This window comes from Culex pipiens, chromosome 1, assembly GCF_016801865.2.
Source record: "Culex pipiens pallens isolate TS chromosome 1, TS_CPP_V2, whole genome shotgun sequence".
Classification (NCBI taxonomy): domain Eukaryota; kingdom Metazoa; phylum Arthropoda; class Insecta; order Diptera; family Culicidae; genus Culex; species Culex pipiens.
The window spans coordinates 105,070,506-105,091,566 of record NC_068937.1 but is presented as its reverse complement, the minus strand read 5'-3'; the positions used below and the strand labels follow the sequence as shown (position 1 = coordinate 105,091,566).

At 37.6% G+C, this 21,061-nt stretch overlaps 3 protein-coding genes across 9 annotated transcripts in view; all 3 read left to right on the top strand.

Annotated features, from left to right (window-relative positions):
* Positions 1-21,061, top strand: part of LOC120422010 (5-hydroxytryptamine receptor 1-like) — a 204,720-nt gene that overhangs the window by 139,538 nt on the left and 44,121 nt on the right. The gene's annotated exons all lie outside the window — the stretch shown is intronic.
* On the top strand, positions 15,079-16,641 carry LOC120422011 (BTB/POZ domain-containing protein 6-like). 4 transcript variants are annotated; one of them, XM_039585333.1, is made up of 3 exons: positions 15,079-15,237; positions 15,322-15,812; positions 16,206-16,641. In XM_039585333.1, exons 2-3 carry the CDS (start codon positions 15,323-15,325, stop codon positions 16,472-16,474), a joined length of 759 nt encoding a protein of 252 aa, XP_039441267.1. In that variant the 5' UTR covers positions 15,079-15,237; position 15,322; the 3' UTR covers positions 16,475-16,641. The 4 variants fall into 4 exon arrangements, with proteins under 4 accessions (XP_039441267.1, XP_039441270.1, XP_039441269.1 ...); XM_039585336.2 differs by having other exon boundaries at positions 15,322-15,645; positions 16,206-16,371; XM_039585335.2 differs by having other exon boundaries at positions 16,177-16,311.
* Positions 20,246-20,884, top strand: LOC120422015 (BTB/POZ domain-containing protein 3-like). The gene is made up of 2 exons (XM_039585340.2): positions 20,246-20,382; positions 20,444-20,884. The coding sequence occupies exon 2, from the start codon at positions 20,445-20,447 to the stop codon at positions 20,808-20,810; it is 366 nt and encodes a 121-aa protein (XP_039441274.1). The 5' UTR covers positions 20,246-20,382; position 20,444; the 3' UTR covers positions 20,811-20,884.

Genomic DNA, 21,061 nt, shown 5'->3' with positions numbered 1-21,061 from the left:
ATGTGCATGCTTTTGCATGCAATTTTACCATCGGATTTTTTGCTGTGAGGTTAACGCTGAAAATATGATTTTTTCTTGCCTGAAATTTTCAGGAATTTCTCTAAAAAATTAAACTCAAATTTGTTTGCAACCAAAACCAATATCTCAATCTTGTAGGCAATTTCTTTCTGTACAATTTTGCTTTTTGAACAATTGTAAAATAAAAATGGTGAATTTTAAAAATTCGCCGTGAAAACTCAGTTTTATTACTTCAATCACTGTTTCAGCTACTGCCAGCATTTTTATGTTTCCAAACCTTTTGCATTGTTGTAGACTGCAATTTACAAGCTGAATCAATAACTTTCATAGATTTGACTATGTGACGTAAGTGCCATTTTGTAGGACGACCATTTTACAGTATTTTGAATTCTAAACGATTTTTGGGAATTTTTCGTTGCATGAAAACATTGTTCCTGAGGAAAAACCTATCGAGATCCTGGTGAGCCTGAAGGTTTCCGCCACATTTCTTTGGGACTCACTATTATCCAGCTTTAAAAAAAAATATTTTCGAAAAGCAGAGAAAAAAACTTTTTTGGACATTGTTGATCCGAGCTTTGGTTCCTGAGATATGGCCAGGCAAAGAATAAAAATTACAAAAAAATAGTTTTTAAAGTTCTACCCAATTGACCCTCAATTATCAATCGATGATATCTTGGAAACAAGGTTGAAAGAAAATCTCTTCTAGCGAATATGTTTGCCTGAAGAAAGGCCCTCTGAGTATGCTTTGATCTCGTTTCTTCCGACTGTCACTTGATCGTTGAGGGCGGCAGGGACGATTAAAAAAAATAATGATTGGGTTTAGTCGCCAACTTGCTGCGATCAAAATACAACCTTGCCCCTTTACCGCCAGCAGTCATGGGTTTTAACAATCATCGATCGTACACTTGACGAATTACAGTTAGTCGTGGCAATTATAGAATCATAACTATTAGGATGTAACAAAAATGACTTTTAGGCGGGCATTCAAGGGTTTGTTCCGGTGGGCATACTAAGCCCAAATCCAAAATATGAGCTTGATTGGACGTAACAGGAGCTGGCGCTCCGCCCTTCAATTTTAAATGGGATTTAACCCGTAAAAAAATGCCACTTTTTGAGGCATTTTGGCCACTGAAGCGTTTATTTTCAACATCATTGGCGTGTAAGCCAGATCCTTGCACATCTTTTGGTATATATGACATTGAAATTTGGAGCACCCTGGAGCTCGGTACAGACCTTCAAAGTTTGGCATTTTTTCGAAAAATCGGCCCCGGCAAAAAAGATATGCGTCGCGCCTCACGACGCCCTGGACGCCATTTGATCTGTACCGAGCTCCAGGGTGCTCCAAATTTCAATGTTATATGTACCAAAAGATGTGCAAGGATCTGGCCTACACGCCAATGATGTTGAAAATAAACGCTTCAGTGGCCAAAATGCCTCAAAAAGTGACATTTTTGAAAAAATCTTTTTTTACGGGTTAAATCCCATTTAAAATTGAAGGGTGGAGCGCCAGCTCCTGTTACGTCCGATCAAGCTCATATTTTGGATTTGGGCTTAGTATGCCCACCGGAACAAACCCTTGAATGCCCGCCAAAAAGTCATTTTTGTTACACTCTAATAACTATTCTCAGCAGTCTTATTCGTAAGGTGTAACAGGCAGCGATTAATCGCTAATTTAATCATAGTCATCGGATTTTCAACACTGCTTGGAAACCATTGATCAGATTTTCTATGTTAAACAGTGAAACTTGTGTGAGAGATTTTCAACTCCTTGAGAAAGAGATTGAGGAGTTCAATCACGAAGAAAAAAAATTAAAAAAATAATTTATAATGTTGTGGAAATTTTATACAAGTTTCACTTTTTAACATTGAAAATCTGATCAATGATATCCAAGATATCATCGAAAGAAAATCGAGGGTCAATTTGGCATAACTTAAAAAAAAACTCAGTTTTTTTATATTTTCATTCCTCACAAGGCCATATTTTTTTTAGTTCAGTCCAGATTCAATCATCCAAAACCATCGGAAAAATTAAACTTGGGATCAGAAATGCCAAATGGTTTTACAACATGTCTGTATAAAAGTCTGTGCATTTGTCTAAAATTCAAATATATCAATTTAAAGTCATAGTAACTTAGATATTTTAAATCCTAGATGGTGGCCAAAAACTTCTAAGATACCTTTGGATATACGAACGAACAATTAATATTAGATATTGTCCGAACATGTACAGCACGAAACTAGCAACCTTCCCCTAAATCTACCAGGAATTTACCAGGAAACCCAAACGCCAAAGTGGTTAGGTGGGGTAGGCCCAACTGAACGCGCTGTCGTTCAATTTCCGGCTTCTCTCGGTGACGATCGATCACATTTCTGGGCGTTTTGCAGAGCGGTTAAATACCAGGGTGTGGTGTGAGTCAGGGCTAAGAGGGCGAAGGGAGGAGGAATATTAATGGTACCGCGGTGTCGAATTTATACGTTCTGACTTTGGTGACATTAACGGCGTGCCGGTTGACACTTTGGTACCAGGCGCAGGCAGAGGAGGAAGGTTTTGAGAAATGGGAAAATATTATTAGCTTGGCAGTTGACAAACTAATTTGTGCTTTAATGAGTTTGGATGAACTACTAGCATTACGCTAAAAGTGTATTGATCAGATGCAGATGCTGAAATTCGTTTAAAAAGAATGTTTTATTGAAGGGATATCCACAAATTGGTTTTCAAATTTGTTTTCAATTACAGTATTAATTAACTTTGTGGAATTTTCATGAAAATGTCACAATTCGTGTTAAGAAATAAATTTACTTTAAATCAGCTCAATCGAGTTCTCAGAGATTACAGCTTATGGCTGAAACTTTTATTCGTTAAATTCTTTCTGCAAAGTTTCCAACCATCGAATCATTCCAAATGACTTGATCAGCGAAGGATAATATTAGCAATCATTTGCCCGCCCTGTAAAGGAAAGCTTTCCTGCTCCTTCTGCTCTAAATTTGCTTAGCCAAGAATGTCGAGAATTGGCGAAATTAATTAAATTTGCTTCAATCACCGACACACTCACTGCCAGTGCCGGCCAGGCTCGCTCTGCTTCCAGCGAACCAATATCGTTATGAAAACTCATCGCATCGTTAATCAACCCGAAGCCAGCCAACCCAGCGATGATTCGACCCCTCGTGAAAGCTTAATCGTTAATTTAATTAATATACATCGCTCATTCGACACTGACCATGTTTTGGTGTGGAACTTATGGTTGGAATTAAAAGAATCATTTTGATTATAATTTTCAGTTTTTGACCAAAAAGTCCAATGCAATAAATAAATTTCTTCTGATATTCAAGTTTTGACCAATATTACCGCAAATAAATCCAATGTGCAACGAGTAGGATGAGCGAAAACTTTGAAGCTCAGCTTCACCGAATAGCTGCTTTTGTAAGACTGATTCCATGCAGTGCGAAGCCCGGATGATGGAAAAGCGCCGTCGTCACTATCCCAAAAGCCCTCTCCTTCCCACATCAAAAATATCAATATCCAATTGGATGATCCCAACCCAGTAAACCTCCTCTGGCACCACAAATCAGCAAAATACCATGACAATAAAGTGAGACGCGGGCGGGGGATTTGTTTTCAAAGCGTGGGTGGTGTTTTTCCTCACCAAAGAAAGCCACATCCATTATGTGCAAATTTTGACGCGGCCTTTGTTTGAACACGCCGACCTGGATTGGGAAAAATTTTCCCCTGCAAAAAAGGGGGGCCTCCAAAATGAGCAAAACATAGCTGCATTTGTGTGGGTTGCTAAACAAAGTGACTTAAAGTTATGCTGGGAAATAAAAGAACTTATTTTCCACAATCTAACTTTCCTGTATTCAACATAAAAATGTAACGAAAATACTCTAACTGATTTTAAGCGTCTAATTATGCCATTCCAAGTTACCCAGTAAAACAGTCCTCCACTGGAAAGACCTTGACTTTTCCCCATTTTGTAGACACTAGACAGACGCTTTTCGTTTTTTCTCCAGCTTTTCCTTCCGAGTCATTTTTGATGGATCGCAACGATTTATCATATTTTGGGCACGCCATTCACAGACCACCAAGCTCCCCGGCAACCCATTTGGCAGTGAACCGATGTTTAATGATTTCGATTTGACGCGGCTTTTGTAATTTTGCTGGTGGAATTACAGCAACCTTCGCCGCGGTTTATGATGGAGGTTTTGGTTTGTTTGGTCCTTCGACCAAGAAATTTATCTGTGAGTAATTGATTGGCTTTTGATCTCGGCATAATATAATTTTAATGAGTGTGGAATGCTTGTCATTTTTTAAGGTTTTAATTATTGATGAACACTAGTGTGTCGTAATGTTGCGAAAAACCTTCGGACCCCCTGAAAATGGACTGATAATATTTTCATACATCATATTATTTTTATGAATACATAGGTTTATTGTTTCTCACAAAAAAAAACATGAAAAAGTATGATTTTGATGTACTGAGGAGTGAGGGCTTTTCTTCTAAGTGGCGCATACGTTACAAAGTCAAATCAATAAAATCTATTGATTTTGCCTTTCAATTGCTGTTATGAAACAACGCAAATGGTTTGGAAACATAAACATGCTGACAGTAGATGAAACAGTGATTTAAGTGACAAAATTAATTTTTCAAAGAGAATTTTGAAAATGCACCATTTCTATTTTACAAAAATGACAATATCTTGATACTGAAGTGACAAAAACAAATTATTCATGAAGTAAACTTGTTCAGAAAGAAGTTGACTACAAGATGATGTTATTGGATTTGGAGGATTTTTTTTTAGATAGTTTTAGAAAGAAATTCGTCAAATTATTGAGCAAATATTTTTGCCACTTCCTGGATCAATATAAATACAGCACATCATTGATGGGACGTTAAATGTATCGGATCATTGTAAAGTGTGAGGTGCGGTACGAGCCCTTCCATTTTGAACACCTGTTTTTCAATAATTTGCAGGATGAAATGGCGATGAGATGGAAGTTTTGTGTCAAAAATAATTTTATGTAAAATTATACGCCCGATTTGATGGCGTATTAAAAATTCCGAAAAAAAAACGCATTTTTCATGCAAAATAAACAGTAAAAAAGTTTTAAAAACTATGCAATTCTTTTTTTTTGAACATGTAATTTTAAGGGAAATTTAATGTACTTTTGAAATCTATATTAACCCAGAAGGGTAATTTTTTCATTTTAAAATTTCGTGTTATTTTTAACTTTCAAGGGTTATTTTTTAGAGTGTAACAATGTTCTACAAAATTGTTAAAATTAACAACATCACGAGTTATCGCGATTTTACGAAAAAAAAGTTGTTCGTCGTTGATCATGGCTGTTCATGGTCACCCGCGACAGACACGGACGACGAAACAAAGAGAAACGCAAAAAGCAACCTTTTCAAAAAAAAATTATCGTAAAATCGCGATAACTCGTTTTAGTTACTAGCAAACCCGGGGTTTGCCATATGTTTATGTATCAAAATTTTTGTAATTGTCTGCTCCACAACTTTGTAGAACATTGTTACACTCTAAAAAAAATGCCTGCAATGTTAGAAAAAACACGAAATTTAAAAATGAAAATTTTTGTTCTAAATTAAAAAATGACCCTTCTTGGTTAATGTAGATTCGAAAAGTACATTAAATTTTCCTTAAAATTACATGTTCTAAAACATTTTACAAACGAGTAACGGAAAATGGCAGAGTTTTTAAAACATAATCAGTGTTTTTTGATGAAAAATTCGTTTTTTCGGAACATAAATCGGGCGTATAATTTCACATAAAATTATTTTTGACACAAAATTTCCATCTCATCACCATTTCAGCCTGCAAATTATTGAAAAACATGTGTTCAAAATGGAAGGGCTCGTACCGCACCTCCGTCACGAGATTTCAAAAAACGAACCTCGGATTCGTGATCAGTAGGCCGTCCCAAAAAAATGAAAAGTTGTCAAATCTTCGGTGCTCACCCGTAGAATGATAGATTAGGATGTCAGGAACAATATCAAATATCTCGGCTTTGCGTGGACATAAATTGAATGTTAAAAAAAGCAAAATGATCTTCGTAAAATTTCTTATAAGCTGAATGCATTAGTTTTGGCTGCAAATTTTTTTGGCTCGTTTTGGGGAGTGATTTTTGAATTTTTTTGGCTAAAAAATACAAATTTTTCTCCCTAAAACGCCCTGCCATGCCCAAACACAAGCTTTTATGGACTATGTCTGTACAGAAATTTGTTCAGGGGACATTAAACTATAACTTGAAGCCCAAGGTGACCAAATTTGAATAACTTTAGTATGATTGTTACGCGCATTTCTGAAAAATACTCGAAAAATGCACTTTTTTCATTCAAGCTCCGCGCGCGAGTTGTAAACCATTTTTGGGAATTTTTTGTTGTATGAAAACATTGTTCCTGACATCCTAATCTATCATTCTAGGGGTGAGCACCGAAGATTTGACAACTTTTCATTTTTTTGGGACGGCCTAGTGATCAGGGACAAAAGTTACCTCTTAGGATAAAGTTTCACGCAAATCGAAGAGGGTTCGGGACAACTGTTTCTGATTTCGTGTGAGTTGGTAGAGAATTTCCCCTCTGCAAACTCCCTCCAATGCCAACAAAACGTCACCGTAATAAACCATCCACCCCCGTGTAAAGGTCGCTTCTCTTCTCCGCCAAGTAATTAATTGAATCTGCGAGTCAAATAGCTTTGCATAAATTTCGGTTGATTATGCCCCGCACCGTGATAAGGCTCTTCGTTCGTCCTTTTTTTTCGTTCAGACTTGGAAAACTCTTGCTTTTGCTTGATCACTCACCCCATTAAAAAATTCTGACAAGGAGAGCAAAACAAAGTCACGACAATGACCAAAGGAAAACAAAAAGTTTTATTAAGCTTTTGTGAATTATGAACGGTGTGGGTGGAGGAGGGGGGTACAAAATTTATTGTCATTGTTGGTCACTTTCTTGCAAATTGTTTCCCAAATCCCTCGTCCGCAAGTTTCCGGCGGTAAATTTATGCGTCGATCCCTCGTCGATATTTTGATCCCCTGTTAAGTCGACTTGATAAAAACTGCTTCTTCTTCTTCTTCATTGCCCACACTGACTGCAGAGTATTGTACTCGAATTGTTTCCATTTTTTTCTGTCTCCCACTCCCTTGGGACAACTGCCTTCTCTGAAGTGCCTTTTATCGAGAATCTCCTTGGTACATCAATCTGCTGGGTTGGTTCGTGGAAAAGTGGTCCACGATTTCCTGGACTTTCACTTACTTACCTTTTTCAACGAACGAACGACGCCAACGACGTGATGCCATCCCCTGGGGGTCGATAATCATCATATCCTGCTTATTTACAATGACTTGGGATCTGCGAACCTCCTGCCGCCCTCTCATAGAAAGCTCATACGACGAAGACGACGGATGGTTTCATAAAGTTGTGTTTATGTGGTCTGTAGGGTCTGGCTGGGTGCAATTGGAATTTTCCACGTGTTCTAGATTTTTTTTTTCTCGCAAGAAGTCCCACCAACGAGATGTTTCGACGCGGGCTCTTTAAAGCATATTGATAACGAGCAGTTCCAGCCTGAATTGCAAGAGAAAAGATTTCATTTGTTGTAACCACTCAACTCAACTCAACTCAACTCAACTCAACTCAACTCAACTCAACTCAACTCAACTCAACTCAACTCAACTCAACTCAACTCAACTCAACTCAACTCAACTCAACTCAACTCAACTCAACTCAACTCAACTCAACTCAACTCAACTCAACTCAACTCAACTCAACTCAACTCAACTCACTCAACTCAACTCAACTCAACTCAACTCAACTCAACTCAACTCAACTCAACTCAACTCAACTCAACTCAACTCAACTCAACTCAACTCAACTCAACTCAACTCAACTCAACTCAACTCAACTCAACTCAACTCAACTCAACTCACTCAACTCAACTCAACTCAACTCAACTCAACTCAACTCAACTCAACTCAACTCAACTCAACTCAACTCAACTCAACTCAACTCAACTCAACTCAACTCAACTCAACTCAACTCAACTCAACTCAACTCAACTCAACTCAACTCAACTCAACTCAACTCAACTCAACTCAACTCAACTCAACTCAACTCAACTCAACTCAACTCAACTCAACTCAACTCAATTCAACTCTTGTTTTGTGTGGTTTTATTTGGTTTTCTTTGGATTTTTTGTGGATTTCTTTGGATTTCTTTGGATTTCTTTGGATTTCTTTGGATTTCTTTGGATTTCTTTGGATTTCTTTGGATTTCTTTGGATTTCTTTGGATTTCTTTGGATTTCTTTAGATTTCTTTGGATTTCTTTGGATTTCTTTGGATTTCTTTGGATTTCTTTGGATTTCTTTAGATTTCTTTGGATTTCTTTGGATTTCTTTGGATTTCTTTGGATTTCTTCGGATTTCTTTGGATTTCTTTTGATTTCTTTGGATTTCTTTGGATTTCTTTGGATTTCTTTGGATTTCTTTGGATTTCTTTGGATTTCTTTGGATTTCTTTGGATTTTCGAATTTCTTTGGATTTATTTGGATTTCTTCGAATTTCTTTGATTTTCTTTTGTTTCTTTGATTTTGTTTGTTCCTTCAGTTTCTTCAGGTTTCTTCAGTTTCCTCAGGGTTCTTAAGTTTGCTTTGTTTTTATTAGATAACCAGACACTTTAATGCTTATTCTTGAAAAACTTTACTTAGAAAAAAATCTATTTATTTTTGAAACTAAAAAGCAAATGATATACTTACGATTTTCAACAGTTTTAAATATAAATACTTTTTTTTTTGTTTTTTTGTAGAATACCCTACATTTTTTTTGAAAAATGGACGCTTTTTGGGTCCTCTCCTCAATTGAAATTGAAATAAAATATCTGGGATTTATTTTTTTTAAATCGGATTGAAATTTATTATCCACACACATTTTCCACCCGCGATTTCCGCTGGATACTTTCAGTGGTCCCCTTTCCACAGTTGCTCGTTTATGCTGATGGTACCTGGAGCAACGAATTCAATCATCAAAAAAGTTATCTCTGTCATCCCGAGGGGCTACGTGGCCATGGCGCCCACGTACGCGTTACTCACCGTATGGGGATATGTAAATTTTGTGGAGCAAGTGGATTTTACGGCGAACAATTTGAGCTGGAATTTAAGAGTGTGTGGATACAAATGAGATTTTTCGGGATATTATCTTAAGTATTTTTTAAAGCAGCAGTTGGAACAAATTTTCAAGTAATAATTCTTAACTTGTTAAATTTCAAAGACATTTTTTCTTCGCTTTACAGGTAATATACATATCTAGATGAAATGTTTTAAAAGTAAGTAAATCAAATGAAATATTTCGAAATTACCTGTACTTTTACAACATTACTTGGATAGGTAAACAAAATTAATCTTGAAAAATCTACCTGACCAGATTCATCCCCAGAACCCCTTTTACTTTAGTTTACTCCATCCTGGTCACACACTAGAGACCCAAGAAGCTCTCCAAAGCACACTCAATTCAATCAGGATTCACATAAAATTACATCAGAACACAAAAGGAGTACGGAAAAGCTGTCCTGAACCCAAAAGGAAAACTTTACACCAAAAGTAAACAAATGTTGGGAAGGAAAGAGCATAAACCAGATATTAGGAATTCAAACAAAGAAACGGAAAGCAAAACGTTTGTCTGCAAAAAATGAGCTTTCTGGAGTAAGACAGCCAAAAAGACATCTGGAAAAGTTTTGCATCATCCATCGGTTGGCAAAGAACGCAACGAAAACAATTTCTCAAGGTGGGGTAAATTGGCGGTTGTTGTACTGATTTGCAATCTTGAACAATTAGAAATTCCTGGCTTGCAAATAAAAAAAGGGTTGATTTCTATTTCCAACTATCAAATAAATAACCCGAACTGGTATTATGCAAAAGCTGCTCATCCGCAGTCTAAAAAAAAGACAATGTCGATTTCCTACAGTTTCCCAGCTGTTGACAAAAGAGCGAAGGAAATCTCGTTCGAGAACAAAATAAACCCAAGTTGATGTCGTTTTCCTTCACTGCTTTCCTATTCAAAACATACGAAATGCTGTTTATTTTGTTTGCTGCTCGATGTAGCAATTTCTCCAGTTCGGATGTTTTCTTTCAAAGTAGCAGCAGCGCATGGCTCATTTCATGTTGAATTGATTTGGTGTGGTGGAAACTTTGTTGAACAGGAAGTGGAGGTTGACAATTTATTGTGAAATTTTTTGAACTTTTGAGATTTGGAGAAGAAAAAACTGACCAAAGTCGTAAACTTTAAAACGCTTTAATGTCACCATTAAAATTTCCCCCAGACAGCCATAATTACGCACACAATTTCCCACCAAAAGACACCTCAACTCAAACCCAACAGCACCGGCTCCCGTCTGCTCATTTCTTGCTCCCACACCGCAGACGCGCGATAGCAAAGATAGAATTCGGTTGCGTTAATTAGCGCTCGGTTTATCACATTATGAATTCTTAATCCCGCGTTCTGATACTTGTACACGCACCCACCACCCACGCGAGGATCATTTCGTGGCGGCCGCATAATCTTCAACACGACACGACGCGTCTTCATCTTCGCGAAGTGTAGTTTCCAACTCCGGCTTCTGTATACAGCTAATTTGCGATTCCGCTTATGTAATTACAAAATTAGCATAGCCGGAAGGGGTGGGGGGGGGGACCTCCTGCCGCAAACACACCCACTCTCGTGCTCGAGCCGTTTTTAGATGAAATTCTGAGAAGAACCTGATCCTCCAGCTATAGTTAAGATACACTCAGTAGAATTAATAAGGTATAGTCTAAGAAATAATCGTTCCGGACATTATAATTTATCATTTAGGAAGTGAGCACTTCAAATTTCTTGACAGAAACGTGAGTGCGCATGGCTGCGAAATTTTTAATTTTATTTACTGGCATGGAATACACTAAAATTCAATTCTGTTGATTGGAGCATCTTCAAATGTTCCATACCTATACAAAACTGAAGCGTTTACTGACATCAACTTCAAAAATGTCGTAAGAAAACAGTCATGCTTGTGCTTGAATAACTTCCTACTTTGTAGGAGTGGTCACGTAGACACCTTAGGCAGAGGGGGGGGGGGGTTGGTTTGACGATTTTCCACGTTCCATACAAAAAAGATTTTATTTGTGTGGAAATTGTCCACCATGGGGGGGGGGGAGTTTAGATTTCCAAAAAAGTGTCCACGTGGTTTATGGATAGTCCCCAAAGTGACAGTTCGTAGCGTTTTAGATAGACTTTGTCAAACCAAACTTAAAAGTGTCAAACTTAAACGTGTTAAACAACCGAGCATTTAGCGTAGTAGCAGGTGCTTGGAAAGCTCTTAAAATGCAACTGAGTTTAAACACACGAGAGCTGTCTCTTCAGGATATGAATTGTTCTTTAACTTATAGTTTTGGGGATAAGTCTGAAAGCAAACACTAACTACTTTCGCTAAAAGTGGTGTGAATATGTGCCTTTTCGAGCCAGAAGCCTTTCCCACACACAAACAAGGCAGCGCGTTCCATTTCTAACTTTAGTTTTCGGCTCTTGTGGGTGCTGTATTATTTGATATTGAAACGTGTGCTACACGTCTAACAGTGTGACAACAGAACTGTCTATGAGCAGCAGCAGCAGCAGCCGTTTTCGTGTGGTTTGCCGCACACTATCGATTCTCGAAAGAGATTTCTGAAGCCGCAACAAGACGACAACGACGACGTCGATGGTGATGATAACAGCCCCATCTTCGTAGAGCTGCTCTTTCCCTCATCTAGGTCACAAAGAGAAAATCCCAGATTGTGACTCAAACATTCCAAATCGACAACCATTGTGTCATACCTGCCTGCAAGACCGCAATCACGTGGAGACACGGTGGCCATTTGTTATGACCTCCACCCACACCCAAATACAAGAACATGAGCACAAATGACACGGTTTCGCTGAGGCTGCCAGTTCTGCCAATGTTCCGTCTCTATTGTCAGGTATTTTCCCAATCCTGGCCGAGATGGCACTGAGAAGGCTATAGAATTTTGAGCAAAAGAACTCAATTAAGGCTTACTCTATACCTGCTGCCAGTTGAGGTTGTGGCATTTTTATGGGGCGAAACATGTAGGCAACTAATCGAATTTCCAGCTTAATTTTTCTGTTATGAGTAATAAAAGCTTCTGCGGGTGTGAGCCTCTTGGAATTATATAATTGCCTTGATTAGAACGTCTGAATTTGACAGAAGAAATAATTTGGAAATGTTCAGTGATGTAATATTAATAAATATACAAACATCTTTTGAAACATTATCCATAATCAATAATTTCCCTCGCCGTAATTTTATTTTAATTAGATTTTTTACGATATCAATGTAAAAAACTACAATTTCATGGAATTAATCTCTTGTAATTTGGTAATTCCAAACAAAAAAAAAAATACTTAATCCACCTAAGTGGTTGATGCCTTCCTCACTTTTTACCAAAAATGGGTAATATGAGTGGATTCAGCTTTTTTTTGAGATCCAGAAAAAAAAGAACTCAATGTGGTGATAACCTGATACAGGGTTGTCATTTTTTCAATGTTTTGGACTCATTGGAAAGGCCTTTTAATTACCTAACCAACGATGGGTCGGATGATGGATCCGGACATAGTTTACATACATTTAAGTGAGATCCGGCTTCAAAAAAGTACATAATTATCACTTAAGTGGTCATAACTCGAGACTGGGTTGCCAGATCTTCAATGTTTTGGACTCATTGGAAAGGCCTTTTAATTACCTAACCAACGATGGGTCGGATGATGGATCCGGACATAGTTTACATACATTTAAGTGAGATCCATCTTCAAAAAAGTACATGAATATCACTTAAGTGTTCATAACTCGAGACTGGGTTGCCAGATCTTCAATATTTGGGACTCTTTGGAAAGGCATTTCAATTACCTAACCAGCGATGGGTCGGATGATGGATCCGGACATCGTTTACATACATTTAAGTGAGATCCGGCTTCAAAAAAGTACATAAATATCACATAAGTGGTCATAACTCGAGACAGGGTTGCCAGATCTTCAATGTTGTGGACTCATTGGAAAGGCATTTAAATTACCTAACCAAAGATTGGTCAGATGATGGATCCGGACATAGTTTACATACATTTAAGTGAGATCCGGCTTCAAAAAGTACATAAATATCACTTAAGTGGTCGGTCATAACTCGAGACAGGGTTGCCAGATCTTCAATGTTTTGGACTCATTGGAAAGGCCTTTAAATTACCTAACCAACGATGGGTCGGATGATGGATCCATGCACATAATTGAGATCCGGGTATTTGTGAAAACACATTTCTATCCATAACTTTTGAACTACTTATCGAAACTTCAATCAATTCAATAGCGATGTATGGGACCCTAAACCAAGTCGAATGCAAATGGTTCGATCAAAATCGGTTCAGCCAGTGCTGAGAAAACTCAGTGAGAATTTTGGTCTCATACATACATACACACACATACACACACACACACACACATACACACAGACATTTGTTCAATTTTCGATTCTGAGTCGATATGTATACATGAAGGTGGGTCTAGGAGCTTTTAATAGAAGTTCATTTTTAGAGCAGGATTATAGCCTTACCTCAGTGAGGAAGGCAAAAGCAGTCTTCCCGAAACGCACGCACGCCGTACACGCCGTATAAGTTTTCAGTGCAGATGAACCTCAAACACACCAGGCTACCATGTTCGAGTTCTCCCCGCACGGCGCACTCAAGTTTACACGCGGTGTAAACACGGGGTGCACACCTCGGGAACAACGCCGTGCGAGCGAAGAGCGTATAAAGAGACGAAAAAATGATTGCTTCTCAATCTCTCTGCGGCAAACACTGTAGTGTGACTGCAGCGGAGAGGGAGCGTGAGAGAACTATTTTTGTCTCTTTTTTGCGTCGTCGGCCTGCTCGGGGTTTGTACCCGAGGTGCAAGGTTCGGTTTAAACTTGAGGTTCGTGTACGGGTACAGCCTGTACACGGGAGAGTTTAGGTTTGCTTGTACGCGTGCACACACGGTGCTGGTGTTTGATCGAGTACAGAAAACAGAGAACGCGTTTAAAACGCGGTGCACGGGGATCACTGAAAAAAAGTATCGATACCGAGACTCGAATCGAGAACTTTGCCGTATCGGCCACCACGGTTCGATGATTGAGTGGCAATCATTTGTTCATATGGGGGATTCATAATGGGATGAACTGTTTTAATGAACGAATGAACACGATTTGTAGTTGTTGTAGCGCGAGAGGGGTTTACTCTCGCCAAATAGTACTTTCCTCTCGTTTCTTTTAGAAAGGACTATCCGCCTGGACTTTAACTTTGGGTGTACTTTAAATGTTATGCTAAACAAAAACGATTTATCCTTTAGACTGGAAACTTGCAAAAAGGGTGGATTTCATAATAAAACCCGTCATGTTATACATTTTTAGAAATGCATTTGAAGACCTTTCAAATGGGGCCTAATAGATTGAAGATCTGACAACCCTAGCAAAAGTAATAAGCACTTACACTCTTTTTGGAGGCCTGATCTCAAATATTTTGATGCAAAATTTGTCCGGATCTGCATGTAACCCATCGCTGAATGGGTAATCCCATTAAAAATACCTTTTTAATGAGCTCAAGAGATTGAAAATCTGATAACCATATATCTGAAAGTTATAAGAATTTAATGGTTATGTATAAACTTTTTCGAAACCAAGTCTAATCTATCTATCAGTCCGGATCTATCAGTCAGGATCTATCATGCGAACTATCGTTAAAAAGGTTATCAAAAGACCTTGCAGTGAAATTGAAGATCTGATACCCCTATCAAAATAAATGAGTAATAAAGCTCAATTTGATGAACATATTAAATTTGATGCTATTTTGACTGAATGTATGATTGTCAGGAAGGCACTATCCTGTACTGTATCCTATATCTTATCCTATATTTAAATATTAATAATATTCACTTGTTTACTCCGCAAATTCAAGTTTGCAAACCCTATCAAGACGATGTCATTGACATTTTGTCAAAAAAAACACTGCTAATTGATCTGCAGTGTTCAGATGTTGTAAATGCTGAGAAAGCTTTTTATGGCACGAGAAATCTATTGTATTCTTCTCCTCGTACTATTGTGGTGTAGATTAGAAAGAGCAATCGTGTTAAGAAATCAGTTGTGTGATATATTTATAAAAGCAAATACAGGTAAATTAATGTTTTCCTCAATAAAAAAAAACGTTAAAAATAAATAAGTAAAATTTCATCAACATACACCCTGTAACTCACCAGCATGCCCTTCAAGTACGACATCCCACTGGCGGATCGCTTTGGCCAGCTGGTAAACAACGAGTTCGCGGCGGATGTATTCTTCGAGGTGGGCTCCAGCCAGCGGTTGATGTACGGCCACCGGAGCATTCTCAGCGTCGGCAGTCCGGTGTTCAACGCTCAACTAAACGGGGACTTCGTCGAGGCCCGAAACAACAGCCGCCAGCATCCGATCGTGGTGACGGACGTGGAGGAAGACGTTTTTCTGCAGATTTTGCGGTACATCTACAGCGCGAATGCCACCGTGAATCATCGTAACGCCGTGGAGCTGTATTACGCGTCGCAAAAGTATTTGCTCATCGACTTAAGATGTATTTGTGAAAACTTCTTTAACAGCAGTTTGTGGAAAGAAAATGTAGTGACGGTTTTCAACGCCAACCGAAAACATGAGTTTCCCATTGTGAATGATTGCTGTCTGGAGATTATCTGCGATAATCCGTTACGATTTCTCTCAGGTGAAAATCTAACTTCTTTGCTCGAGAAATCATTAGAAATGATAGTTGGTAGTGTCAAGATAAATTGTTCTGAAGATCATCTGCTAGATGCTGTTTCTGAATGGGGAAAATTTCATAAAACTAAAAGCACATATCAGCTTCGCCATCTGATTCTTAGCCAAAAACAGCGTAGTCTTAAATGTAAAAAGTTGCTAAATTTCGATGGTTATTGCACCATTAACAATCCTGATATCTGTCTGAACATTAAAACCGACAGAAAAATCGCCATTTACGGGTTCGGAGTCTATGTCGGTAGTCCTGATCTCGAAGGATATGAAGTAGAAATTTCAGTTAATGCACAGGTAATTAATCAAATGCTTTATAGACCCTTTTCTTCTTATTTAACTAAAACAGAAAATCAAAGACATACCAGCCTGACTAAATCGGTCATCAAAGATGAACTGTACATCCAGGAAATAATATTTGAAAAACTTACAGTCAGCTCAGAAGAACAATGCCTAATAATTGGGTTTATGAAGGTGAATGCTTTTCCAACAGCACCAATGTTTTGTCTGCGCCAGTTTAAGCCTTATAATTTGCCAAAAGGTGTAAATTTAACAGTAAAAGATATCACCTGTAACTACTATAGCTGCGTTGCTTATGTGCTGTACAATGTTTTGTAAAATATGTTAGATATTTGCGTGAAGATTTTTTTTTTGTTTATTATGATTGTCGTTTCTTTGTTGGTAGAATGTATGTAATTGCATATGGGAAACATAGAGAAAAAGTTATGTTATAAAAGGATATGTTATTTGTAAGTGCTGAAAATACATTTTTCTATTACAACAGACTCATTTTGTGTGTACTTATTAAGTTTACTTAATGAAATGTTGATTACTCAATATAAAACTAGACCCAGAATGGCTGCTTTTATTGTTCCCAATTTTCAATCACAGTTCAACAATATTTTGATATTCGGTATAATAATCGATACAGATGATTCACTTACAATTTTAGCATTTTTGGAATGTTTGAAAGGCATATTAAAGGTTTTATCCTCTGGGTAAAACTTAGGAGAGCAAAACTTGATGCAGGGTTGCCAGATCTTCAAAATTTTAACCTCGTTTGCGAAATTTTTCAAGTACCTATCCAGCAAAAAATCAATTTTTGCATAAGAGTTTAATAACAATGTATGTTATCATACATTATTGGTTGATATTGCTCGAAAGCCAAAACAACTTTGGAATAACATTTTTTGTTATGGAAGAATACCTTCAGCTGTTATTGGGATGATCGGATTAGTTGTTAAAATAACAAAAAATAATAACAAAGATTTGTTCAAAGAATAACTGAAAGTGTTATATGTCTGTTATTATAATAAAAATCCAATAACAAAAAATCATAACGACGAATAACAAACCCTGTTATAAATAACATAAAATGTTATCGGCCTAGTATTTTCAAATATCAAAAAATGTTATTCTCAAGTTATTTCCGTCTGCTCGGGTACTTTTATTTTTTATTTTTTCAACAGAAATCAATTTCTTAACTCGAAAAAATGCTTGCAATCAACCTATTCATCGAAATATGATAGTTCGAGCAAAACATTCTCAGGCAATTTTGGAACAGAAATTCACACCACAAAAAGTGAAAATTGCAAATCTCTGACTAGGGACTCGTAATCGGGCTGTAGTGGACGAATTTGGATGCTTCAAATGTCAAAAAATTGGGTTTTTTGTCCTCTATCTTACTAAAAAAGATATAAACAATGTATTTTTGAACAAATTTTATTGAAATTTGTTAGGAGCGGCCGTGGCTGACTGGTTACGGTGTTCGCTTTGTAAGCGAATGGTTCTGGGTTCGATTCCCATCTGCTCCCAACGAGAAAGTTAAGAACACATAAATTTGAATGATGAATATGAACGAAAAATCAAAGTCGCTCGAGGCGGGGTTCGATCCTCCGTCCTTTGGATTGGTAAGCAAAAATGCTAACCACTAGGCCATGACGACTTGGTGAGCGTGGACTGGAATTAGGAATACTGTTACAGAGAGCGAGTTGTGGCGCTATAACCACGGCAAATAGAGTCCAGGGCATTCGTGGAAATACAATGTCCCATCCCAGAGGGTCCCGGAGTACCAAACCTTCTTAGCATGGTGCTCCCAACGAATACAACCAAATCTCGGAGCGTATGGTGGTGTGTCCCCACGCTTCTTCCTCCCCTGTCGATTCAGAATTGTGTTGTTGTTCGAACACTCAGTGCTCAAACTCAACCCAATTACGAGTCATCTCTGCGATACGGCTTTACGCAGTAGGCCTGGCCGCTTTAACGCTTGTGATGTTTCAATGCATTCTAATGCAATGGCGCACTACACTGCCCATAATTGAAAATTCGGCTATTATGCCAAATCAAGTATTCCGAGAAAAACGCGTTTAAGTGTTTGTCACAAAATCTCCGTCAAGGCAATTTCCCATAAGAGTGGCATATTAGCCGTTTGGTTTTTCGCATCGGCAGCCAAATCTAAACACTATTTTAGTGAAATTCAAGTTCCAGAAGATGCGTTGGAACATCCTCTACCACCTGGTGCTAATATCTCGTTTTTGCCAAAAGTGGATATTAGCCGTTTTTTCATTGGTGGGCAGTACAAATGTTAATAAATGACAAGAAGAGTGTTAGGCGTCATCTAACCTAAGGCACTCTCCAGGATCCCTTCGAAAGATTGGCTGCGCTAGGGTCTGATTAGATTAGATTAGAAATTTTATTGAAATTTGTTCAATACAGGCTCTTACAACATAAAACAATTTTTTTTTTAGAAATATTTATTCAAAAACTAATGTTTTGATAAGTTTTACTTAAAAAAGTAAATTTTAACCATTTTTTTATATAAACTTACTAGAAAAACTTATCAGAAGTTAAAAACTGTCACACACTAGCTTAAAGTACTTGTATTTGATACAGCACATTTACTCAAAGAATTCACTCAAATCGATCAGATTTCGTAATTTTATTAGGTGTACGGACAATTATTTGGCCTAATTTTTTAACTTTTTTCAGCAAACAGTTTTTGTATTAAAAAAATGTTTTTTAACAAACTCAACGACAGGATTTTGAGAGGACATTTTGCCGCGTCGATTGACGTTGGTACTTTAGTCGATTTTTATGTATGTGGGGGTACGGACAAATATTTGACTCACTGTAGATCATCGCCGATGAAATCTTTGCCGACTGAAGTGCGCAGCCATTCAAAGATACAAATACTACGTGAATTTCTCCTCCCACTCCGTCTGTCGACCAGAGTCACAAATGAATATGCTCAGAAAGGAGAGAATCTAACAAAATACCAGCGCGGTGCTCATTGGCCTGCACTACCACAGTTTGCCGTCAAGTTGAGTTTGAGTTTGAGCAATTCTTTATCAACTCACACGAAACCTGCAGCCTGAAACGGTGTTGATTCGGAAAAAATACAAAAATAAATCATCTTTAAAAAAGAAAATTTGATGTTCTTTTCAGATCTGCACTAACCTTGAGATGTATGTTTTGTTCATTGAAATTCATTGAATTTGAAAATTTAATGTTCTTTGTTACTTGTCAAGGTTTCTTTATCAATGTTCTACAAAGTTGTAGAGCAGACAAATTCAAAAATATTAATTTGTTGAAATATGGGGTTTGCCTGTAACAATCACGAGATTTTCCGTTTCACGAAAAAGAAAACGTTGGTCGTTGTCGATCATGGTTAACATGTTTTATAAAAGTAAAACAAAATCACGAAATTTTAAAATGTTTTTTTTACCTTTCTGAGGTAATGATTTGATAAGATTCTTGAATTTTCCTTATTCTAATGAGGCTTTTGCAAATATTTATAATTTTTTTTGTCGCTCCCCATCATTTTCAAAAACGGCCCGAAAAATCAGGGGGCAAAAAAATATTTTTTCAAAATACCTTTAAAATATCAAAAAAATCTTTTGCAATCAGCTGAAAATAATCTTAAATGCATTCCCCTTCGTTTATAGTCATTTCGAGTAAATAGTTATTTAACCAATTAAGATCTAGTCTCAACAAGTTTTTTTTACGTATATACAATTATGTTTTAGAAATTCGCGTTTATCATAAAAACAAAACTCTGGCTCAAAAAATTTATAATATAAATTCTTCGAGCCAGAGTTTTGTTTTTATTATAAACGCGAATTTCTAAAACATAATTTAAAATAAAAAAAACGTTTATATTATACAACAAATTTTTAAATTTAGCAATCTAACCAAGTTCTCGCGTTTTCAATCTGAAAGACAGAATTTGGAGTAAATAAGGTGCCCAAAAATCAATCTGAAATTTTAATAATGTTTGCCCTTTCCACAATCATTGGGCAAAATTCTCCCACTTGAAAGTAGATGGCGAACAGCGTTATTTGTTTTGTTTTGGTTTTGGGAGCCTATTGTTTCGATATCGATGAATTTTCAGTGTAATCGCTGAAGAAGGCAACTTTTTATAGCATGCTGCATCTTTTGTTTAGTTAAGTTTTCTAATCAATCGATGATGTCAATAAATCATATAAATTGAGCTGAGGATTTCGTTCATTTCTTTCATTTGTAAGCAGGTAAATTAAGTAATATCAAAATTAAATCCTTAAAAAAAAACAACCAACTGCGATATTTCAGCATGGCATTCCAACACGACATCCCTCTGGCGGGTCGCCTCGGCCAGCTGGTAAACAACGAGTTCACGGCGGATGTTTTCTTCGAGGTTGGCTCCAACCACCGGCGGATGTACGGCCACCGGAACATACTCAGGGTCGGCAGTCCGGTGTTCAACGCTCAGCTGAACGGAGATTTCTCGGACGCCAAACTTAACAGTTTACTTAATCCGATCATGATGATGGACGTGGAGGAGGATGTTTTTCTGCAGATTTTGCGGTTTATCTACTGTGAGAATGCCGTCGTGAACCAGCGAAATGTCGTCGATCTGTCGCAGAAATATTTGCTTTGCAGTATTTGCGAGGAATTTTTTGCACTTCAAATTGTGTAGCAAAAATGTGGTTACGATTTTCAACGCTAATCGCAAGCACGATTTCAAGAAGGTGAATGATGCCTGCTTGGGCACCATCTCCCTGTTTGAAAAATGTCGCACGTCGTACGAGCTGTCGCGCGGTTTTGATTTTACCGTTTCGATATCGATTGGTCGAAAGGACGACAAACGGACGACAAACACTTGACATGCTCGACATAGTTTTTTCGATCGATTTTCCTTCAATTCGACGTCGATTATCGTCGACGCAA